Source organism: Phodopus roborovskii, unplaced genomic scaffold (genome assembly GCF_943737965.1).
Source record: "Phodopus roborovskii unplaced genomic scaffold, PHOROB, whole genome shotgun sequence".
Taxonomy (NCBI): Eukaryota; Metazoa; Chordata; class Mammalia; order Rodentia; family Cricetidae; genus Phodopus; species Phodopus roborovskii.
This window is the reverse complement of record NW_026126482.1, coordinates 34,593,415-34,618,832: the sequence shown is the minus strand read 5'-3', so window position 1 is coordinate 34,618,832 and position 25,418 is coordinate 34,593,415. Positions and strand designations below refer to the sequence as shown.

At 42.5% G+C, this 25,418-nt stretch overlaps 1 protein-coding gene across 1 annotated transcript in view; it reads left to right on the top strand.

Annotated features, from left to right (window-relative positions):
• The first annotated feature begins 9,393 nt into the window (after positions 1-9,393).
• Dcdc2 (doublecortin domain containing 2) overlaps positions 9,394-25,418 on the top strand; it is a 161,627-nt gene continuing 145,602 nt past the window's right edge. The window contains exons 1-2 of the mRNA XM_051194507.1: positions 9,394-10,005; positions 14,548-14,602. Of these exons, the coding sequence (XP_051050464.1) occupies positions 9,713-10,005; positions 14,548-14,602 (348 nt within the window). The 5' untranslated portion in view covers positions 9,394-9,712. The remainder of the gene's footprint in view (positions 10,006-14,547; positions 14,603-25,418) is intronic.

The following is a 25,418-nucleotide window of genomic DNA, read 5'->3' as shown; positions in this document are numbered from 1 at the left end:
ACTGAACCTGGGTCCTCTGCAAGAGTAGCAAGTGCCTTCAACTTCTAAGCCACCTCTCCATCTCCCCTTTGCCTAGTTTTTATGTAGTTGTTAGGGATTGAATTCAGGTCCTTATGTTTTGAGCCATCCCAACCCGCCCCCCCCCCCACCTCTCTCCATCTCTCTTTCTCTCCAGAATAACTGACACTGCCCTTGATCTTTGAGCAATCCTCTTGCCTTTGCCACCTGAATGCTTGGAGTAAAGGCATGGACCACATGTCTGGAAAGCTTTTGTTCTTCATAGACTTGTGGCTGCATAGTTCATCTAATGTGTTTATTGACTGACAAATTTGACCATGGGTGAAACATTGGGCAATCTTTTTTTGCTTGCTGTGGAATAATTGTCTAGAGATAGGAGAATTCTCTAGGTGGCTAGTTAAATGCCTCCAGAAAACCTGGGGCACTGATGACTCCCTCAAAGGATTTCTGTAGTTTACAAGTGACCTGTCAGTCTAAGGCCCTCATTAAGTAGATGTTGCAGAACGGAATCTCCCAAAGAGGCTCTCAGTGAAGAGGGGCATGGTAAAGCAAGAGTGCTTCTACTTCTTGAATCTGAGTTGAGTTTTGCCTCTTTAAGACCCAGTGATATTTAAGACATTTGTAATGTGTCTGTTTACTAATATTATATATATTATAATATTTGTGTGTGTTTAATGTATATATTTTGATGTGTGTGTGTGTGTGTGTGTGTGTGTGTGTGTGTGTGTGTGTGTGTGTACATGTATGTGTGTTCCTGAGGAGCCTAGAGGGTGATATTGGGTGTCTTTCTCAATTGCTCTCCATCTTATTTTCTGAGACAGGATTTATCCCTGGCCTGGAGCTTGCTAGAGAGGCTAGACTTCTTAACTAGAAAGTCCTAGAGAGCTTCCTGTTTCACTCTTATGTCTCCAGCACCCACATTTTCAGGCCTTGGGTAAAATAGGTCAAAATGAATAGGCCTATTTCACCAAGCTCTTATTCCCATGTAAAGGATACGTGCATTACATAAACATTCTTCAAGGCTCCCTAATTGTTGTTTGAGTTTTTGTCTGCACAGCTTTGCATGCCTCTCATTCTGGGCTCTGCTTTCTTTGTCATAGTTCCACAAGCAATGTACTGTTTGTGAAGTTAAGTCCCAACACCTAGACATTGCTATCTTTGGAGTAATGCTGTCTCCTGTCTGGTGCCATGTTAGCCTTTAGTGCACAGACTAAAGTGCCAAGATGATTTGGCTCCCTGCAATAGAAGGTCTTCCAAGCCCTCTCCCTTTCTATATTATATGCCACAGAACTATTACAGAAAAGCTTTGTCCTTTGCATTTGACAATTTGTATTGAAAACTTAATTCAAGTTGTACTCAGTGTCCAAATCTCCATGAAGTCACAGAGAATGGAAGCTGGTAAGTGTGGTGCCTGTCTCCCATGATCAAACTTATAACTCTTGCTCAATCTTACTTCAGGATGTGGAATTGTTTCTTCAGAAGATACCCAACTTTTCCATTAACGTACACTTTCCATAAAATTCAGGCACAGGGCTTTAATCTTAGCACACTAGAAGCAAACAGGCAGATCTCTGTGAGTTCTAGGTCAGCCTGGTCTACCTGGTGAGGCCTAAGCTAGCTATCTAAAAAAACAAACAAAACATCAAACTACAATAACCAAATAACTAACAGTTTGTCAGACATACTTTATGTGTGATTCTCTGAAGTAGATATAGCTAAGTCACAGCCTTTCCTCTTTTTCTCCTCTTCCTCTCTTGCTTCCTTTTTCTTCTTCATATTATCTCTCTCCTACATATACGTTCATTTGCTGGGCACTAATTATGTGCCAGGATGTTCTAAGCACTTAAGTTGAGCAATGACTAAAACAGAAGATGCTCCATTTTCCTGAGCATTTTAGAGCAACCAATGTTATAAGCAGGGCATATAACAATGCCCAGGATAGGCAATGCCCAGGAACCAGCTTACATGGGGCAATGAGGACTGCCTTTCTGATGAGGTAAACAAGGGCTCAGCTCATATGAATGATAAGAAAGTTCTAGTTATACAGAAGAGCAGCAGTTGAACCTTGCACACAGAGAAAATAATACTTGTATAGTAAAGATCTGGATAAAGATAATCAAAAGAGACATGTGTGTCCCTTAATCTGACTATCAGACTATTGAAACAATGGACACCAAAGAGATGGAAATTTCCCTGGGAACTCTATGCTGGGAGTTGGAAAAAAAGGCTCCTGCAATTCTAGGAACCTGTCATCTAGATAGATATTTTTACAGTTCTAATAACTTGTCATACCCCTATCAGGATGAGACTGAAGCCCAGTCATGGGGCAGTGGTGAACAGGACCACACCTTTACCTGGACTGCCCAGATGTGTGTACCCTTGAGCATGTCTCCATATAACCTTTAGTCTCGCTTAGGGGCCCAGATGATGGGCTAGTAGGTTGGGGAAGTGTCACTGGATCTGTTTGTCCTTCTTTCCAATTGAGTAATCACATTGAGTAAATATTTCTTTTTACCCTTTTATTATTCATTTGGCCCTTTAATTGGCTTGTTGATGACTGGTGGCCAAATCTGGCTTGGAGAAAATTATATTTCCAGGTTGGGTAACAAAACTGTGTATCCAAATCTATCTCTGAGAGATTCCTTTGTTCCTAATGATGCAAGAAACAAGGTTTCATACCAAACCCAGCCCTGTTGGCTTGCTCCTTTTACCCAGATGTTACACTGGAGCCCACCTTGAGTTGTTCTCTTCTGTGAGTGACTCTGTCTCCTGTGATTTCATCTATGGGGCTCCTCCATGGATTGCTCTTGAGGCACAGTCACATCTCCAGGTCTCCACACACTCTAATAGGGCCTCTGGGCATATGGTTCACAGGGTTTCTAAACCTATTCCTTGGGGAAGGATGCTTCAGGGAAATCCCAGCCCAGATGCAGAAGCATAGGGGAGAGTGCAGAGGGAAGCTCAGGTCTCCCATTCCCATTCCTAGGAACTTGGAATCTATGGCGTTATCTCCAGCAGATAAGGAATAGTACATATATGTAGTCCAGAGGCAGCTCTGATAGAGCAGGAATGTTTCCACAAATGACCATGGAACCCAGGGACTCTGGAACCCCATGAGGTCTGGGTTTCCCTTTCCTTGGAGGGCATGTTGATTACCCTGAGCCAGGGCTCTTCTCAGCAGCCTCAACCATTTTCTCAGTTTTCAGGATCCTTGCTGATAGGGTCTGCCATCTGAACACTGCTATCTTTCATCATGATTCCTTCCTCAGTCATTGGTTTTCTCCTCTCTTTTCCAAGCCAGACCTGGGTTGGAGACCATTTGTCCTCTCTCACTGAGGCTCAACTCATTTCATTTCTATGTTTTCACTAGATCATATCAAGTCTAGACTTTTTAGATTTATTGTTATGTATATGAGTGTTTTGCACTCAAATTCCTGTCTTGCCCCACAGAAGTCAGAAGAGGGCTTCATGTCCCCTGGCATTGAAGTTACTCGAGGCTGCGAGGTACCGTATGGATTCTGAGAACCGAAACTGGGTCCTCTGAAAGACCACAAATGCTTTTAGATGCTGAGCTATCTCAGATGCCTCACATCTGTCAAGTCTTAAGGCACAGTGTGATGGTTAGCTGAGATTGTCAATTTGATTAGGGTATTAATGGGGTGACTTGTGGGTGTGCCTGTGAGGCTGAAGACAGATCCTGAATGTGAATACTCCATCTCATGGACTGAGGTCTCAGACAGTAAAAATGGAAAAAGGGAGAATCTGAGTGCTGGCATTCCCTTTCTCTGCTTTTGCTTCTAGTTGGGGCCATGGACCTGGTATGCTTTCCCCACCATGATGGAATGCATTCTTCTGAACTGTGAGCCAAGATAAAGCCTTCCTCCTTTAATCATCAGGTATTTGGCCACGGGGATAAGTGCTAATACCCTCAGTATAAGGCTAGGGAGTATAGCACTCTTTCCAATGACATGCCTAAGGTCAGCTTCTTTTTGTTCTCAGTCTCACAGAAGCCATATCCAATATTCTATCTTTAGCTGTGAAGTCTGTAGTAGTTTCACTTCGGTCAGTGCCCTTTGTTATGTTGCTACAATTATATTGCTGTTTCTTGATGTTGACATTGGAACCCAGGCATCCAGAATCAGTATATGTTAGGCAAGCACTCTATTGCTTGGTACAGCCAAAGTCCCCCATAATTGTTTTACTCCTAGTTTTTTTGAGATTTTTGTCTTAACTGAATATTGAATCTGACCTATAACTTTTGAAACAATCAAATGGGTTTTCTTCATATATATATATATATATATATATATATATATATACACACATACATATATATTTCAAAAAACATAATATATTTTTCTAATGCCAAACTAACTTTGCCTTTTTGGCATAAATATAATTTAGTTATAATGTAACTGTCTCTAAAATCACCGTGAATGTTGTGTTTGCAGATCACATTCATGGGAACTGTAAGTGAGGCTCTGGGTTTTAGTGTGAGACAGGAGAGATGGATCAGCAATAGGAAAGCTTGCTGCTTTTCAAAAGTCCAGAGTTTCATTCTGAGTACCCATGTCAGGTGGCCCACAACTGCCTATAACTGCAGCTCCATGGAATCCTATGCTCTCTTCTAGCCTCTGCGAATACCTGTACCTAAGCACGCATGCGTACACACACACACACACACACACACACACACACACAAACACACACACACACACACACACACACTAAAGTAAATTAAGAAAATAATAAGTTAAAAAAATAAAAAAGGAAACCAAATTCTTGCTCATTCAGAGACTGAGACCTGAAAAGCAGCTATAGTATTCTGTAAGGGCAAGTTAGAAATTGGCTCCTCATCTCATTCATGGTTGTATTGTCTTGCATAAACATTAAAATCCTAGCTTAGTGATTGAGCACTTGCCTAGTGTGTGTGTGTCCTGTGGGGTCACTATGTTTGACTCCCAGCAACAAACAGCACCTTAATCCTGGTCAAGAGATCTTATTCTGTATGGTTGATCCAGTCTGCACACACCAGTCATTTTCTATCTGAAGCCAAACTTTTCATTTTAACAAACATAAATAAAATAAAACAAACAAAAAAATCTGAACAACAGTAGTAGTAAAACCTTTTCTCAACTCCCACCAAAAGAAACCCCCAAAATTAAAACTAACCAATCATCAACCAAACAAAAAACAATACCCCTTCCCAAACTCTCTGGTTGCTGAATGTTTATTTGCTGGCCTGAAATTGTAATTGGTGGCATAGGAAGATTTTCCAGTTTTTTACAGCTTATTTTCATAAATTTTTAATAATAAAATTTCCATTTATTCATGAAATAATTATTTGTTCCTTACTGTGCTAGGCACTGGTAAAATGCATGAACAAAAATCCTTTCCCTGTTCTATACATAGCATACAGTTAGTTCTAAGATCAGGCATACACTTATGTGAAGATTTATGATTAAACCCATCATTACCCAAAGACATAATTACATATGGTAAAATGACAGAAGAACAATATGTAATATATAGAGGTACTCATCCTGATCTGGGGAGTGGAGCAGATATTATTTCGGGAGGCAATGATACATAAGCAGAAGATTGACACATGGAGAGAGCCAGATAAATGGAGATTGGGAGAGGGTGGGGTAGGAGCAGAAAGTACAGCCAAAGGGATACTAAAGGAGGTAGAGATGTAAGCTTTGGATTTAGAGGGGCAGAGAAAGGGCCATAAGAGTGAACAGAGGATGAGTCAGTAGGACAGTGGAACACTAGCTTAGCTAATGATGCCACATCCCCCCCCCCCGAGAAAGGAAAGCATTTTCAGAGTGTTTTGTTTTTTTGAGGCGGGGGTCTCTCTTTGCTGACCAAGTTGGCTTCAATTTCATAGCAATTCACTACCTCTGTTGTCTCAGTGCTGGGATTAAAGGCATGTGCCACCACCACATGGCATCATCAGCAGAATTTTAAGCTAGAAAGGGAAAGGAATACATTTTTCTTTACAACTGTCTTTCAGGCTGGCTGGTTGTGGAGAATGAAAAATAGGGAAACAAAACTAGAGAAAGGGTCTTTTTTTTTTTTTTTTTTTTTTTAAGGGATGGTTCATTGCTTTTGGTAGATAGGAAAGGGATGGAATAAAGGAATTTAAGAAATACTTAAGGAGTGGGGTTGGCAAATCTTGGTGGCTGAAGAACACTCACAAATGCATGCTGTAGATTTGGTTACATTGAGTCAGCAGAAAAACGCGATAGAAAAACACTTGAGGAGGTGTCCAGAGTCTGGTACTACTGTCAGTGCACATTAAAACTTCTTTAAATATCTGTTTGGGCCATCTTGTTCATCTTTTAAGAAGTACTGAAAAGGGACCCTCCCTGCCTTTCAATGTGTGCTCTCACACATCTCCACATCTTTTCTGTAGTGAGCAACCTCACTCATTTATGACTTATCTGACCTTTCTGGCTTCTTAAAGCATGTTTCATTTGCTTACTATTGGGGTTTTGCCTCATAAAAGAACTTCAGTAACAACCTAGCAAATGCAAGGAGCAGGGAGAGAAACTGCAGACTCCTTGCACTTTGATTCTGTGTTGCAGTCATACTATATAAGTAGTAGGAATGGTCATGTTCCAGCTTTGAGCAAATGAATAGGCGGAGTCCACTGTAGAGAAGGAAGCAAAGGAAAAGAGGATGTTTTAGGAAAACATGTGCTGCTTTCTCATTGCTTTGATCCAATACCTGATAAGCCACTTTATGGATGGGAGTTTTATTTTGCTCTCTGAGAGACTACAGTTCATCATGCCAGGTGGCATGGTAGCAGGTAGAATCAAGGTGGCTGGAGCATGTAGCAGCGGCTCCTGGCTCCCACAACTCCACAGAGCAGGGTACAGAGAAAGCGAGCAGCCAGTACTCAGGTGACTTTCTCGTTTCCTCTTTGATTCAGTTCAGGGAGCTGAAAATGTAGGTAAGTTTTTATCTTACTGCTCCTTGATCGGGAGATAAACCCTAGCTGGAGATTTCATCTTGAAAGTCATGGAATCCAGATGTGGGTGGCTTCACAGACTGGTGGCAAGTGTCCCACACCTAGAAGGATCTTGGGCTTCATTTAGTGCTCTGGGCCTGCCTTCTGGAACCTCTTAAGTTTTGAGCAGGGACCATGTTTTCGTGCTGGATGGGAACTTTACATGGTTGAAGGTCTGAGTGCTTAGCTGACTTTTCATAGCTACTTTCCCCATAAACCCTCCACTTATGTGTTCCCAGAACCAGAATTTCGCTCCTCCTGCTCTCTGTATTAGTCTATTCTCTTTGCCCTTTTGAAAGCTGCCAATGTTCGAGACATCATTGTGGTTTGTGTTGTTAAATGAAAATGTTTCTGTGGCTTGATGTACCTCAGATCGTGGAATGCTTGCCTAGCATGCTGGAAGCTCCCAGGTTTCATCACCAGCATCCATGCATAGCAGGACATGCCTGAAATTCTAGTATTCAGCAGATAGAGGAAGGAGGACCAAAGGCTCAATATGATCCTCTGCTGCATAGCAAGTTTGAGGATAGCCTGGGATAATGAGATCCTCTCTCTCAAAAAAAAAAAAAAAAACCAAAAACAAACAAACAAAAACACCCAAACCAAAAGAAACCACAATCACCCTGTCTCATATTGCAATTCTCACATGTTCATGTTTCATATTGTTATAACCCACAGTTAAGGGAGTTCTGTAATAGGGTAGACTGAGTTTGAAGTTTTGTGTGTAAGTTACTTGAGGTAAATTTCCTCAGTTTCTCTGAATGTTCATTTCCACATCTGAAGAGTATTATGAGCATTAAACTAGATAATGTATGTAAAGTGGGCCATGCAATGCTTGGTACATTGTTAAATGTTTAATGTTCTGTTTTAAAAATTATTTTTACTCAGATATGATGAATTATGAACACCTGCTGTTATTGGCCATTTTTCTCATCTATGTGACCAAACACCTAACAAGAAACAAATGAAATAAGGAGAGATTTATTTGGGTCACCGTTTGAGGGGCTACAGTTCATCATGCTAGGGACCCCAGTGGCATGTGGTTGCATGAGGGTGGCAGGAGCTGTTAGTGGCTGCATGTTCACAACTATGTGGATCAGGAAACAGAGACTGGCGAGAAAATGGGGCAAGTCTGAAAACCTGAAGACCCACCTTTATTATATTTATTTCCTTCAGTGATACTTCATCTCTTAAGGGGTTCCACACTCTCTCCAAATACTCCACTGGCTGGAGACTAAGTCTTCCACTACATGGGCCTATGGGGGCATTTCCCATTCAAAAGGGAGTGCCTGCTTTAAAAATGTAGAATAAGGGGAACAGTGGTTTGGTTCGTTTCAGCAGAAATATATGTACACGTATATGTACATGTGTATGTGTATATGTTATGTATATGTTTTTATTTGTCCCCAATGTATTTATTTATTTTTTATTTTTTATTTTTGAGACACATAGTAAGCACTGAAAATACTGTAGGGTATTATCTATCAAGCTGTGTGTCGGTCTCCAAGAACCACACTGGCACAGCATTGGCATGGTAACTTCATTCTCAACACCTTTACGACTTTGATACCAGAGGCAACCAGAGAAGCCCAAGAAAGGCAAGGGCACTCCAGACTCAGTTCCTAAGCTAATTCTCCGCGCGAGGCTGCAGTTGCTATGGAAACAGCGAGAGGGAAAAAAAAAAAACCACAAACTGGACTCCCCGCGGACCTGGCAGGCCTTCAGTAAACACTAACGGTGGCTGGAGAACCGATGCTAGCGACGCGCGGTCGGACGGCTAGGGTTCACAGTGGTGTGGCCCCAGCGCCTGCAACCCGCCCCGCCCCCACCTGCGCCCCTCCCCCAATCCCTCCCCCTCTCCCGCGAGTGTAGGTAGGTACCACTGCGAAAGGCCCACCGGAGCCTCACCACTGGGCGGCGCTGGCCAGACCAGAGTGCCGGGGTTTCTGACTCGAGAGTCCCCTCTGCTTCTATCTGCTCAGTTTACTTAATTTATTGATATTTGTCTATAATTGAGGCTGTTTTAAAACTTGACAGGTAGTTCAGGCTGGCCTATACTCCAGTCCTAGCAGCTCCAATTCTAGGATGGCAGATGTGCGCCACAGCGTCGGAACTTCTCAATGCATTTTTAAGTAGTTTGTTTTCCTCAGAGGAGAAATCCGGGCAACTTTAGCTGGGGATCTTAATGGCTTTATTGGAGTGGGCGGCGAGGGTGGGGGAGAAGCGAATGAGCTGGTGGTATTAGAGTGCAAGACAAGGGAAAGAAAAAAATGAAGCAGTTGGGAGAAACAACACGGATGTGATGTTTGCTCTGAATCTCGCCATGTTAATAATGTGCGCTTGAGTGCGTGTGCGTGTGCGCGCGCTTAAGTGCGCGCGTCCGCCGCTGTCCCTTCTGTCCCAGCTCGCGCAGGGGTTTAAAGCCCGGGCGGTGCGGGTTCCCAGACAGCACACCTGGGCGCTGCGGGGCGGGAGAGACAGGTGTGCGAGCCTGCGAGCGGAGCGCTGATTGGTCCTCTGAGCCGCGCCTTACTTGAACTGCTCCTAGCTGGGGCTGGCCCGGCAGGGCTGGCCCTTCTTCACCTGCGAGTGGCTTTTCCTTGTCTCTGCAGGAGGCGGTCCATGAACTGGTGTTGCAGGGCCGCGGAGTGCTAGCGGGTCCGGTGTCCAGCACGGAAGATGAACGGCCCCAGCGCCAGGTCCAGCCACCTGTCGCAGCCAGTGGTGAAGAGTGTGCTGGTGTACCGCAATGGGGACCCCTTCTTCGCGGGGCGCCGTGTCGTCATTCATGAGAAGAAGGTGTCCAGCTTCGACGTCTTCCTCAAGGAAGTGACGGGGGGCGTGCAGGCGCCCTTTGGGGCGGTTAGGAACATTTACACCCCGAGGACAGGCCACCGCATCAGAAAACTGGACCAGATTGAGAGCGGGGGCAACTACGTGGCCGGGGGCCAGGAAGCCTTCAAGAAACTCAAGTGAGTCAGTGTGTCCTGGGCTGTGGGGCATGGTTGATAGGCTGCCTTCGTTCAGTCTAGCTAGGAGCTGGCAGTTGCAGGTAGAGTTGAAACTGGCGAAGGAATTTCACTCCAGTAGCAAGCAGTAGGTCCAGATTTAACGATTGGCTAAACAGTGTAGAAGTAACAACACTGTTTTGTTATTTCGAGACAGGATCTCCATAGCTCCAGTCTGAAACTCACTATGTAGACCAGGCTGGCCTTCAACCATCTGCTGTCCTCCTTCCTCAGCCTCTGAAGTATGAGATTACAGGCTTATTTTATTTAGTTTTTACGAAAGTCCATCCCTTTAGCTTAAAGGGAAAAAAACAAAACAAACAAAAAAGACTTCTTACGAATTAATTCCAAGGGCTGGATGCTCTGCTATGATTTCCCTCCTCATTGTTTGAGTTCCTTCATTGCAAGCAGAAAGCACACAGCTAGGTACTGTGCCCTCTTCCCACGTCCTAGGTATTTGTGCTAGTCACACAATGCTTGGAAAAGTCCACTTTTGTGTCTGTGTACATCTCTCTCTAGGACCCACAGGCTGCTTTCGACAGGGAGCTCCTCCACGGTTCTTTTCTGTGAATTAGCAACAGAGATAAGGTCTGTGTAGTGAACGAACTAAGATGGACAGACTTGACTCATCTTTGAGAACTTTCCACCTGCAATTTTAATGCAAATCATAAGGAGATAGCAATAGTAAGAAAAGTACTGAAGTTTATGTGGGAGTTTAGAGTTGTCAGGAGTGGATAGCATAGTAAACTTTTACATTCTGTGAGTGTTTTAAGGCTTTACTGACACACATTTTTGTGAATCCACCCATTTCCATGATTTCCAAAGTTATGAACCATCACTATGAATCCATTTTACAATATCTCGATCACTCTCCTGAAGAATCGGACACCTCCCAACTTCCTCTTTCTCCAGGCATGAGCAAACCACTAACTCTTTCCTGCACTTACAGTGTCCACAATACGTGGGCTTTGTCTGTTGTGTTTGCCACTGTGACACTTTCAAACTCATCCACGCTGTAGCATGTATCAGTGCCACTCTACAGTTGAGTAGTTGTCTATGATATGGATGTAATAGTTTTCCTTCATGCATTAAGCAGTTGATGGATTTAGCCAGTTCTCTTTGGGGGCTATTATGAATAATGTTTCTGTGGACATTTGTTTGCCACTTTTTATTTCTTGGCTGTATCTACCAATGGGATTGTGGAATCATAGATAATCCTATAATCTATAGCTTCAAAATAGATTATTTTAATTTAAATTTATCTTGGGCCCCAGGATAGCAAATAGTTTAAAAAATATTTACTATGAATCTATTTCCTGTGATTATTTTCTAATTGTATGGAAGCATTTTCACCCAAATACTCCTGAAGTTCTCTATTAGTGCCTTTGCTCACCTGGCTTGTATAAGATGAGCTCCACCCGTCCTGCTCTCTGGGAATGGAAACTGTCTTCTTACAAAAGACAAGGGGTACTTCTGAATTTATTTTTTACTTCTCTGAAGTGTCCCTTAAACATGATTTGTCTAACTCCAGAAAAATTTGCTCAGTGAAACACTGGCTAAAAGAAATCTAGAACTGTTTTGTTTCTTTGAGAAGTTCTCACATAGTCCAGGCTTGTCATCTGTATGTATACAAGGATGACCTTGAACTCCCACCTTCCTGCCTCAACCTCCAGAAACTTAGTTCAACAAGAGGACTTAGACTTTGCTTGCTTCTTAGGGCTGTGTGTGTATGGGCAAGTGTTTGGAATCAACCAATCAATAGAGGAGTTGGGTACATAGCATGCACAAAGTCCTTGATCCCCAGAACCACATAGAACCAGCTGTTGTGTACACATCTGAAACCCTTTAAGAGGCAGAGGCAGGAGGATCATAAGTTTATGGTCATCTTCTGCTACACAGGAAGTTCAAGGTCAGGCTGAGTCTTAATATCTTCCTGCCTCTATCTCTCAAGCGTCACCAAACCTGGTTTTATGTAGTACTGGGCCAGCCTTAGACACACAAGAACCTATGTTAAAAAAATAAAAAGGTAAAAACTAGACTATGAAAGCATTTTGAAGATACTGGTATACTTATAAATGTGAGACACCTCTATGGCCATCATCTTGCATTATGTCTGTATTTTAAATTAAATTATTTCCATACCTGGGTGTAGTGGGACATGTAATCCTAACACTTGGGAGATAGGTGCAGGTGGATCAGGAGTTTAAGACCAACCTGGAAAAAAAAAAAAGTAAAAAAAAAAAAAGACCAACCTGGGCAGAGTAAGTTCAAAGCCAGCCTGGGCAGTGTTAGCTCCCATCTCAAAGAACAACAGCAAAACAACAAAAACATTCCACTTAGAGACAGAATACTTTCATGAGAATGGAAATTTGGTTTAGATTTTTGACAGCTGAAAGGTATAGACTATAGTCATTTATGTCCCTCTTTGTAGGTGTTTTGCTACCAATTCAGGATGAAAAACTACAGCTTTAAGATAAACAGAATTTGCTTTTCAAACCACTTTTTATATGTATATAGTGGATCTGCAGTGTTAAATTTTACTTTTAAGTCACACACAAAACACAAAAACTGAGTTTGTTACTGAAGTCCCCACAGTTAGTTTTCCATGCTGAAATTGGTGTTCAAGTATCTGTCAGTATCTATGTCTGTAGGGATAGACACTAAAGATTTAAGTGCTAGATGTTTGAAGTTTAGCACTGTATGTTTGTATAACAACCAAAGCAACTGACAGAATAAAGGAGAGTCTGAGGAGTGCTGAGGATCATTCAGAGGTTTTCCCTTCGAGCCAACATAATGTTGGAGAAGACAGCAAAATACTTGTCAGAAAGTGATGATCAGTTTCCTGCTGGAATGTCTTTCACTTAGACATTTCTAATATTTTTGACACCTTCTCTAAGGTTTAGGTAGGTTTTAAAACTTTCTTTTACAGTACTTTTAGGCAATTCTTTTCTCAAAACTTTTCTTGGGGCCAAGATAAGATGGATCAATGGGTAAAGGTACTTGTGTTGCAAGCATAATGACCTAAGTTTGACCCCTGAAACCCATGTAAAGGTGGAAGGAAGGAGGGAACCCATTCGCAGAATTGTTCTCTGACCTCCACATGTGAGTTGCAGGATGTGCACGACCAAATGCACACTTACAAGTGCTTACACACGTACCTCTAAAATGTTCCTCATACATTTTTGGAGTTGTTTCACCTCCATTAACCCATTAGTTCTGAGACTAATGAGAATATTTTTTGTCTAGATAGAAATACATCCAGGAAATTCAAAAAGACCCATTTCATTGCTGAGATAATTGTTAACACCATCTTACACAATTGTTATTTGCATTTGCATAGAGAAATATAGTTTAAATTTCATATCTGTTAACATTCTGTCCAATAAAACCAAACAGCACCAGTCAATGGTGAACCCAGTTCAATAGCCAAAGTTAATTCTAATATATAAACTTGTAACAATTTATTGCATTTATTATCATTGTCTGTATGCAAATGTGTGTATGTGTGTGCATATTGCAGTGTGAGGGTGACAGTCAGAGGACTGCTTTGAGAAGTCAGTTTTCCCCTTCTACCATGCAGGTCATAGGGATGGAACTCAGGCTTAATGGCAGGTGCCTTTAGCATCTGAATAAATTATTTTTAGTGACAGCTGTCTGCTATAGTAGTTAAGATAGTTGAGTCTCTAATTGTGGTTATAAATTAGAAGCTAGATTTATACTTATATATTAAAGTAATTACTTAGTATCCTTTATTTCAAAGATAGTTTGGGAAGCATTTAAAACTGGAACTAGATCACACTGATGGGCTAATCCCCTGAAGTTGACAAAGACAATACATCTGTAGTGAAAAGAAATTGGATAATAAGAGTCTCAGAGGTTAACTAGCCCCCCCATCTGTTTGTAAGCTGATTCAATACCTAAAACACTCTAAATGACTGGGCATTTCAGTGTCACTGGGAAAACTACCCAGTTTTTCCCAGGTTTGACTCTGATGCCCTAGTCTGTCTTTCCCAGGTTTTCACTATGTCCTTTTTACCTAACTTTTGTAATTAATGCAATTCATAGACTTTCTAGAATTCATAGAATGGGTTACATTATATAGCTAGAGAGTGAGGCCATCAGTAGAGTACTTGCATGGGTGGTGTATGCCTGTAATCCCAGTGCTGGGGAGGCATGAGTTCAAGCCTAATTTTTAGTATATAAAACCCTATCTCTAAAAAAGAAAAATAATGGAAGAGAGCAGGAAAGGTGTAGGGTTACTGGGAGGGGGAAGGAGAGTAATTTCAGAGTAAGAAACTACTATTAAGGGAGAAATGCTTCCTAACCATTAGACAAATGCTTCAGCTCTGGTTGGTGAGGCTGTGTGAACAACGCAGTAGTACCTACTGATTTCTGCTTCAGGCTTATACATTTTCTATGACTGGGTTGGCTTTTTAGTAATGTCTAAACATTTTATTTAACTGACTTCAAACCTGTAAAAGCAACCCTTACTTTTTCCCCTTCTAGTTACTTGGACATAGGAGAAATCAAGAAAAGACCAATGGAAGCTGTTAATACTGAGGTAATGCAAATTCCATTTTGAAGGTTTAAATTAATGCCATCTTTTAGTTGTTGTTTCTTACTATGTCTGCCATGTGGCCAACACTCTAATGGTAAGAGTTCTTACATGTATGTAAGGGTAATATATGTTCTGAGAAAAAAGTGGTCCTTTCTTAGCCTATTTTCAGAAATTAAGAGATATGCTTTCAGGCATGCAGAATTGGGTGAAACATTCTCCGGTACAAGTCTCCCGGTTCAGTGTGAGGAGATTCTGAGTAGTGATCAATGAAATTCTGTTCAAAGTTCCCAAGGATTCCTGCCTACTTCCTGTTAGCCTACCTGTCAGAAACAGCCAGGGTCACATTTCCAGCCTGAGGCAAGCAGTTGCCATGTTGGACTTGCTGTGCTTGGTTTCTTTGAGTCAGGGCCTTTGTACATAGTCCTGAAACTCACTATGTAGACTAGGATGGCTTGAAAATCACAGAGATCTCTTTGCTTCAGCCTCTGGAGTGCTGGGATTAACAGTGTCTGCCACTATGCCTGGCTCAAAAGTATGTCTGTTCTGTTTTCATTGTTTTTATTTTTTATTGTGTTCAGGATTAAACCCAAGGCTTTACACATGCTAAGTAAGTGCTCTGCTACCGAGTTACACTCTTTGTTCTTTCTTATATATGTGTGTGCGATTTATTTATTATGTTAGAAACATGATCTTCTTAAGCTTAGCCTCAAGCTATTGGAGCCCCAGGCTTCCCTTAAACTTAAATTTCTGTCTGGCCTTCCAGAGTATCTAGGATTACAAGTGTGTGTTACCAGGGCTTTTTGTTTGTTTTTGTTCTGGGGATTGAATCTGAGACTTTGAACATGCTAAGCAAACATTCTACCACCGGTTACAGCCTCAGTTGCTGTGATGTTTGAAAGCCACCTCCAACCTGTATTAACTTTCTTCTGTGCATAGTCAGCAGACACTTGCAGGGAGCTTGGAGGTGAGCCGTGTAAACCAGATAACCAGAACACCATATTCTAAGTCGCTTCTGAAAGCCTGGTGGAATGTCTAGCAATTCTATAGCATGTATTTCTTGGTTTGTAGGTGAGAACAAGAAAATCTGAAGCTAAGATGATAGCCTGAAGCTCTTCAGGCAGGGAAGGGTGTAGATCAGACTGAACTCTGCCCTCCAGCCCAGGTGGACATTCCTCCCACATACGGTCTTCAAATCCAGTGCTGCCATATAGAAGAGCAGTTCTTCCCATTCAAAATACAGACCTTGAAGAGACTGTTTACTGCTCACCCCTTTCACTCTCATTCTATTTAAGCATGCAACAAGGTCAATTAGATCCCTCCAGGAAAGTCATATAAGGTAAAACTCTAATTACACAGTATTTGAGGAGTGTGAGGTTACATTAGTTATTCAAGGGAGTATTCACCGAATGGTTTATGGAAGAGGTGCTATTTTCAGAGCTTGTTTAAAATAACATATTGTCTATTTTGTTTTTCAACACATATCACATTAATTATCTATGGAAGTGATGGGCTTTGAAGCCTAAAGCAGACAATGGTATACGTCTTTCTGGTTATGTTTATATTATGGATAAAGAATGAGTTCTTGTTAATTGTTATACTGAGTGGAAATAGCAGATTAGTGGAATAGTTCTGGACATGAATCTGTACACAATTGTTTGAAATAGGCCACCTTGGATGCAATTGGTGGGTGCTGGAACATGGATGTCTGTGGTAGAGTTTAAGATATGTGAATTCCTCACTGCTTGATCTCCAGCCTCTGTAGTGAAGGTGTTGAACCCAGTAAAGTATCAAGGTATTGAATCTAGTAAAGTATAGCAGGTGTGTAACAGGTTAATTGAGAGTAACTTTTCCATGCTGCATGGCGCTATATTCCTATGATCCTAGCACAACAGAAAGATCTGGAGTTCAGTGTAATCCTCAGCTACACCATCAGTTGGAGGTGAGCTGGGGGCTATATGAGACCTTGTTTTATAAAACCAGTATCAAAGTCAAAATCAAAACAAAAATAACAAACAGGATCAAAATATCACAACCGTCTGTAAATCCAAATGCTTTCTGGTTTCTATAGGAAACACACACACACACACACACACACACACACACACACACACACACACACACGGTTCATATGCATACATACAGGAAAAACAATCATACACACACACATAATAAATATATCTAGAAGAGTAAATATCACTTTAACTCTTAGTTCTGTAGTATGACTGTGTGTGGGGAATGTGCATGCCAGAGTACTCACCTGGAGGTTAGAGGACAGCATGTGGGAGGGGAGTATGTTCTCTCCTTTCTCCTTCTACCATGTGGGGCTCAGCACTGGAACTATGCTGTCAGACTTTGACAAATGCCTTTATCTGCTGAACCATCCCACTAATTCCTATGATTTCCTTTCTATGGCTTCAGTGACCTAGCAAGTTCTAAACTGTGTGAGCATACTAGTGATACCTTTTCCAGGGTATCCATGCTGTGTATCTCACTCCAGCTGGTCAGGAGGCAGCCACTTTGATCTTCAGATCTATTATCTCAGTATTGGTGTACTTATTTAATTTAATAAAGGCCCCCAAACACACAATTAATAGTGCTGGGTGTTTACTTATGCCAAGGAGAAGCTGTAAAACGCTACATTAAATGGAAATGTAAAAGTCACATCAGAGTTTGGACATTACTCTCTTATGGTTATTACTCTTTTATCCTGTGTCTGATTTTGTATGGTCTGGTACTGTCTGTGTGTTCTGATGTTCTTAGGCTGTCTTAGAATCTACCTGATGTGTGTAAGCAGAGGGTGGGGTGGGAGTGGGGACTGCTGCATTGCTGTCTGGAAAAGTATTTGTAAGTCGCCCTGAGACTCCAACTCTCACATATGCAAGTCTTGCTGTGGAGAAGGAGTTCTGTCTTCCACACATGGTTTATGATCAAACTTCTGGAATTTAGTAAGTTTGTTTAGAAGACTGTTCAAATCATGAAAAAGAACTTGGAAGCCCCTCAGAAAAATGTCTGAATTATCCTCCTTTGATCTAAGGTGGGGTTTCCTTCTGGTACTCAGTGTTTGCTGAGAATATACTGTGCACATGCAGAGCCCTGGCCACTGCTGGAGAGTATGCACACATGTAAGAGGGAGGCCATCAGCCATAATTTGGAACCTGATTTAGAGTACACAGAATTTCAGAGTTTAGAGTTGTTCCAAAGGGAAGCTTCAGTAGAGCAGTGACACAAAAGTGCCTTTTCAATTGCATTAGTCAGTATGAAGGATAAAAAAACAAAACAAAACAAAAAAAAACAACCCCCCCCAAAACAAAACAAAACAAACAAACAAAAAAAAAACTGCTTATTAGAGGACATTTCCCTTAAGCCTGAAGTCATTCCCTACAAGTTTGCAGTGATAGCATTGTACACCAAGGCACCACAGCAGAATGTACCTAGTCATTATAAGTATGGTCTTTCTAACTATTCCCAGTGGCCTTTGCAGCAGAAAGGTCTTTGCACTTCCCTGGACTCATGCAGAATAGAGGAGTCCTAGGCACCATAGCTGGAAACACCTGCTTCTGTGCTGGGACTGAGCATTTATATTCCGTTCCAGGCACCTGCAAGACTGGTGCATGATGGCTGCTTTTATAGATATAGTGGTGCCCATTCCTTGCTGCAGGCATTGGTCACTAGAATTGTGCTTCTCCCTTTAACATTCAGAGTTCTATGACTGATGTCATTGCTGCTCTGTCCCACCGGGCTCATCTTCTTTGTCTCTGTGTATGTGTGAGTGCATGTGGAAGACAGCTCTACTTCAGGTGTCTTCCGCAGTTGTTCTCCATCTCATTATTTGAGACTGAACCTGGAGCTTATTGGCTTATCTAGACTGGCTGTCCATTGAGCTGCAGGGAGCCTCCTGTCTCTGTCCTCCCAGAGCCAGTTATAGACATGCCCACTGGCTGTCAAGGGAGTGTTGGGAAGTTTTCTAACTGAGCCATCCTTCTCTCCTTCCTCTCAGCCGTAGGCTTCCACGTACGAGTCAACTTGCCTGGTTCTTCTGTCCTTTCTTGACCGTGCGATCTGTGAGGGTGCCCTGTCCTCACCTAGCAGATCCTTCAGAGTCTGTAGTGCAAGCCCTCACCAGCTCACATTCCCTCCTCTGCTTTAACTGCATGAGATTTCTGTGTCCTTTCTTTGTGTTTCTCTGTCTTGTCTGTTTTACTTTCATATGACTGAATAACCACATATACCATAGATAAGACACAGTGACAATCAATGAACAAGATAAACTTAGCCTCTTACTTTCATGAATTTGTAGTGGTTGATGGAGGAGGGCTCAGCCCATTGTGGGTGGTGCCATCCCTGGGCTGGTGGTCCTGGCTTCTATAAGAAAGCAGACTGAATAAGCCATGGGGAGCAAGCCAGTAAACAGCACCCACCCTCTGTGGCAGCTGCTGCCTCCAGGTTCCTGCTGTTTGAGTTCCTGCCCTGATTTCCCTCAGCAGTGGAGTATGACCTGAGAGTTGTAGGCTGAAATAAACCCTTTTCCCCCCAAGTTGCTTTTGATCATGGTGTTTTATCGCAGCAACAGAAATCCTGGCTGACTAACACAGTGATTCAGTTCGGAGACAGTTTGTGTTAAATTGTTTGCTTCAGGATTATTGTGTTGCTACAAAACCATCTGTGGACCCTTCTGATGGAAGCTTCCTTCTGCTCTGACCTAGATGTGAATGGTATGCCTTATCCCTGTATTCCTTGCTTGTTCTGTCTGTGAAGAGAGCAGTGACGTTCGTAAATAGTCCTTTAGAGTACAAAGATTTTTTTAAACATGAAGGGACTATGTATATAGAGGGAAAAACCAGGTACCCTAACTCCAAAGCACTTGGGATGTCCTTGGAGCTGTGTCCAGTGTGGTGTATAAACCAAATGCTTCATGGCTTTGCTCTGTAGGAGTTTAGAGCCCAGTAAGAGCCAGAAATAAGTCAACTGGGTCACTTACTTTCTGTGTCCCCATGGCCAGATATTAAGAGAAGGATTAAATCAAGGGGGTTCCTTTCACTTTACTATTTCAGAGTATTCATCCATCAAGGTGTAGATGGCTTGGGAGTGGGTGGTTCTGTGACCAAGGGAACATGAGGTTGGGATTCTGACTTCCTCAAAGCTCATGGGACAGGAAACAGAGCTATGTAGACAAGTTTCTGTCTAGCCCCATCCCACTGCTGTTTAGTCCCAAATAAACACACAGAGGCTTATATAAATCATAAGCTGTTTGACCAATGGCTCAGGCTTTTTTTGCTTAGATCTTTCTTAATCAATAATCCATTTCTATTAACCTGTGTATCTCCACGTGGTATTGGCATACTGGTGATACCTGGACCTCTTTCTTCCTCGGCAGCTACATGACATCTCTTTCTCTCCACTCACTCTCTGAGTTCTTTTTCCCAGCATTCTCCTAGTCTGGTAGCCCTGCCTATATTTCCTGTTTGGCTAAATCCTGCATGTCCATTAGCCAAAACAGTTTTATTCATCAACCAATAAGAGAGACATATATTCACAGCATACAGAAGGCCCTCCCCCATCAGAGCTGAACTGTGAAGCTCAAGGCACATCCTCCAACCCACTTCCTCTAGCTAGGCTCCACCTTCTAAGGGACCCACAGCCTCCCACAACAGCACCCCCATCAAACACAGAAGCCTGTGGGGGACATTTCACATACAAACCAAGAGTTAACTATGGTCTTCCAGGGGCTTATGTACTTGGCTAGAGGTGTTCCTAGAGGCCTAGGGAAGTGCAGGTGAGGTTCAGTGGGTTGGAAAGTGTTTTAAATATGAGTCTTTTCTTTTGGGCCTGTTTCTCTAAGATCTTTAAAAAGTTTCTGTAAATTATAGAAGAAACCATTTAGTATTTATCTCTGAAAGAGTCAAACCCTGTATTTGGAAGAAAGTGAAAATTGGCTTGGAAGGGTGTGAGAACAAGGTGGTCCTGTCAGCTGGGTTCAGAGGATATATGTTCAGGAGGAAGGCTGGCTGGGAATTCGCAGGAAGCTCAGTGTCTTCCACACTTACAGCAGCTTTGCAGTGTGCCAGGGGTTCTGGTTTGCTGACATTGCCTTCTTGCTGCTCACACTGTCACACAGCTTTGCTGCTTCCGTGTTTTAATTGCTAAATCCCCCTTGCCTCAGGGTGGTTCCCAGTGAGTACCCACTTCCCATCTCACCCAGAATTGACCTCTGCCTCCCTTAGATCCTCCTCAGGCCCTGCATTAGAACCCAGGCCCTTTTTCTCAGGGTCCTATAGTTTTCTTGAGGACTGACATTTGCTATGCCAAGTCCAGTCCAGCCTTGTCTCTTCCAGCAGACTTCACCCGGTCATCGTAAACATATGCATTGGAACTTCCTGTTAGGCATTTCTAGGAAGCCCACTAATAACTTACTGTACCTGCTGGTAATAACTTTAATTCTCTTACAATTTTGATGTTCCTTGTTGGCTGAATAAAGTAGACATCTGTTTGGTGTATGAATATAAGATTGTTTAAGTAGCTTGAAAGTTTTTATGGATGCCACTGGCTTAGGTTTTGCTGCAGGTAAATGTTTTCTACATTATTTTCCCACCAGTGTCATCTGGAGTTACATGGAATGAGTACTACTCACTCTACAAGAACTGACTGTGTGTCAGGCATTGTGATTGCCTCCCAAGGACCAAACTCGGTCCTTGGTCCTCTTTGGCAGAGCTTCCTTTGTTTAACAATGCTCATCTCTGACACTTTATTGTGATTTTATTGTTGTCACAACAAAATCAGCTTAGAACTGGATCTCTTGGCCCTTTCTCTTCTTATCACCTCCCAGTTCAAAATGCTTGCATCTCTTAATAGCCAGCATCATCTTAGATCTGCAGTTTGGCTCAACACACTCAAGACTCAGCACAATCTTCTTTGTAGGTTTAGCCTTTTTGTGGAAAATAGGCTTAGTCTGCCCATGATAGCCACTCTGTTTCCTGTCATAACGCTGCTTTCCCTGGGCATACAAAAAGTCCTTGCCCTTCTTGCACTGCGTCTCTTTATGGGGCTGGTGCTTGCCACATTTCTTGCAGGAATGTTCACCGTGTTGGCGGGAGTGATAGGGGCACAGAAAGAAAGAGGCAAGGCCAGCAATAGAAGTTTATAGGAGGTGCCTGGGTACACTTCCCCCCAGCAGATGTTGATTTTAATTGTATCAGTGTTGGCCTTTGCTATAAAACATGATGTCAAAAAACTTCTTTGGTGAAGAACAAATTTTGGGGTTAGAAAAACAGTTTTTGAATTTTTAGATTTAGATTAGGTTAAATATATTCTTTATACTGTACTATATATATTATATAGTAATGGAGCTGAAATTTTTAGGAGCAATAAATACTTGAGTCCTGAAAATTTATATAAACTGCCAAAGGTTATAAACATGTAAGGTACTGGTTGGATGTAATGTGGATCATGTTTGGGCTCTACCCCACCACAGCCTTCAGGACACCCAGTGTTCTTCCATAGTCTCTTGTAATTTCCTGTAGATGAATATACATGTTCACCCCTTCTTCAGGCATTGTTGCCTGTAAAGTATTGGTTGAGTGTATGGCCTATCATGAGTCCTTATTGCTTTTGTGTGTGTAGTATGACATCAACTCAGAAACAAATGTTCTCCATGACATCCACATAAAACTCCTCACATGCTAGTGGCTTTTACCAATGGTTTATGGACCTGGAGGGCATTTGTGTGTGTGTGTGTGTGTGTGTGTGTGTGTGTGTGTGTGTGTGTGTGTAGAAATTCCAGCTGGAAGTTAGTAGTACTGCACCCACTCTTCTTTTTGTATTTAATTTAACATACCAACCCCAGTTTCCCCTGCCCATCTCCTTCCTACCCACCCCATCCCCCATCCACTACTCATAGAAGGTAAGGCCTCCCATGGTAGTAAACAAGACATAGAATATCAAATTGAGACAGGACCAAGCTCCTCCCCCTGTATCAAGGCTGAGTGAGGCATCCCACCATAGGGAATAGGTTTCAAAAAGCCAGGTCATACACTAGGGACAGATCCTGGTCCCACTGCTAGGGGCCTCACAAACAGACGCAGAGGGCCCCCAGGCTCCCTAGCTGTTGGTGTAGAGTCCCTGAGCTTCCAGCTCGGGTCAGTTGTCTGTGTGGGTTTCCCCATCATGGTCCTGACCCCCCTTGCTCTTAAAATCCTCCTCCCTCTCTTCAGCTGGATGCTCAGAGTTTGTCCCAGTGCTTAGCTGTGGATCTCTGCATCTGCTCTCATTAGTTACTGTCTTCTATTTAAGACATGCCAGCCCAGGCCCCAGCTTTGCTCACAGTTCTGAGTGAACTCTTTGCTGTCCCCTTCCTCCCAGTTTTCCTCCCATTTTGGGTTCCTACTGATTTGAACACAGAATAGTTTAGGGCTTTATTTCATTGCCTTGAATCTTGCTGATCCACACACTTAAGATCAGTAAAGACATTTGCCATTTATTTATTATTTAGTATATGTGTGGGGATGTCAGAGGTCAACTTGTAGAAGGTGGTTTTCACCTTCTACCATATTGATCTGGGGGGGTTGAACTTAGGCCCCTTTATCTGTTGAGCCACCTCAGCAGCTTGGTAAAGATAATTCTTATTCTCATCCCTACATTTACTTCTTAAAAATAAAAGGTCTGTTTAGGCTCTTTCTTCTTTATGTTTGTTGGTTCTAAGTTTGCTGGTTCTAATCCACTGGTGGAGGTGCCCTGGTCAGAAAAAAAAAAAAAAAAAAAAAAAAAAAAAAGAAAGGGTTGGGCTTGTCCTTTTTCCAAGTGACCTACTCATGAGTAAGTGGTGGTCTATACCTGGGAAGATGGCTGCTTTGACTAGCCATCCATCAGTTAGGAGTTGATCTTTAGACCCCAATGATAGTCTTCCTAAGGCGTGGCAGTCCCCTGTTGGAAATTCAGGCTGTTGAAGCCTCTTTAATATACCCACCTCATTTTGGATTTTCTTTGTGGGAATTTGGGTAAAGCTTAGTCATGTGGGGAACCTGGAGGGTACCAGGAAAAAAGACTTGAAACTGAAAAACTTGCTGGAAACATTATGTGGGGACCTGAGTTGAGTTGTGGTTCAGGTCACCTGCTTGGATGATTGTCCTTCAGATTGCAAATACCACTATTGAGACTGGACTGGTTCCATTTAATCATTAGGCAGAATCACTAATGAAATATACCATGAAATTGCTCCTTAAAGTGCTTTGGCTGGAACTGGGATTCTAGACATTAAGCTGAGTATACTTATTAACTATGCTTCGGGAAGCTATGGGGACTCTGTGACTGAGCTCACTAATTGTTAGCTTGAATATTCTGAGTTCTCAGGGGAGTTCAAGGGGGCAGCCCCTAAAGGGTTAAATAGCTTTCATTTTAACTCTAGGAACTCATTCCAGATGATTGCACCAGACGCAGGCCTACTAATGCTTCAAAGACCAAAAGAAAAGAGCCCACTCCTGTAAATCCATCTCACAGCGGTGGGAGCCCCTCTGCCCTTTCTGTGCACCATCCCTACCTCCCAGAGGAACTGTTCCATGGGAAGCTCCTCTTCACAAGGACAGCCAGGCCAGCTCAGGCCCTATGACTCTAACATGTGGAAAACTTTGCCAAGGCTCTGCAGATAGACTTTTGCTAAAGAACAATTGGTTATGCTGTATTTCTCTTTTAAAATTGTATTTATGTATTTTGTTTGTGGTCATGCTTTCTGGTATGGAAGTCAGAGGATGACATGTCAGTCCTCTCCTCCTGCCCTCTGTTTTCTCCTCTTCCTGCCCTTTTCTCCTCTCCCCCTTTCCCTTCCCCATTTCCTTCCCTTCCCCTGTATGTCTCCCTCTCCTTTCCCTCTTTTTTCTCTCTAGGTGAACTGGAGATTAAACGGAGGCCCTTTCACATACTAGGCAAGCACTCCACCACTAAGTCACAGCCTCTCCCCATTTCCTAATGTTTTTATTTTGAGACAGTCCTGCTAAAGTTGTGCAGGTAGGCCTTGAACATGGTTTCCTACCGTCTCAGCCTCTGAAGTAACTGAAATTACAGGCTTGGGCCACCATGCCCAACTTTGTCTTTTACACCTTTTTGTTTATCTTTTTGCTATTGAGGTGTGTGTTTGTGTGCGTGTGAGTGTGTATGTGTGAACAAAATGAGAGAAATGTGAACAAAATGGAAAATGCTAGTTCAAAGCAAAAAATCACCAATAACTCTCATCAAGCATGATCAAAGCTAATGCGTTGGTGGGTTGGATTGGGCTAGTGCAGGTGTCTGACACTGACTTAAAGTATTTCCAATTAGACATGGTTTTAGGAAATCTGCTACCCATGAAACTGGCAGGCATGTATATTAGAACTTATATTATTCTTATATTAATAAGTTGTTCTAAGCAACAACAAAAATTCAATACATAAACATTTATGTATGGGCTGGGCTCACAACCAAAAATTACTCAGTCCCTAGTTTCTGCTTGTCCCTCTGCTTGTCCTACTGTCCTCTGGTGTGTAATGTTCCTTTTTGGCTTACAAAAGGGTATGCAGCCTGCCCCATAAAAACATTACCCCATAAAAACAACCAAAGACCATGTCTTTAAAGTAGCAGACCATGTATCTCCATGTGATACCCCGGACAAGCCCCAGCATCTCCAGCATGCCGCAGCACAGGTGGATGGAGGGTGGCTTTAAGGGCTGGGTCACTGACTTCCATTTAGTTGGTCTCATCACAAAGTATGCAGCTGTGTACCTAGTGTCTGGCTTGGTCAACAGTGAAAATTCCCACATACCATCATGAGAGACTCCCTTGTGAGCAGCCAGCTAGA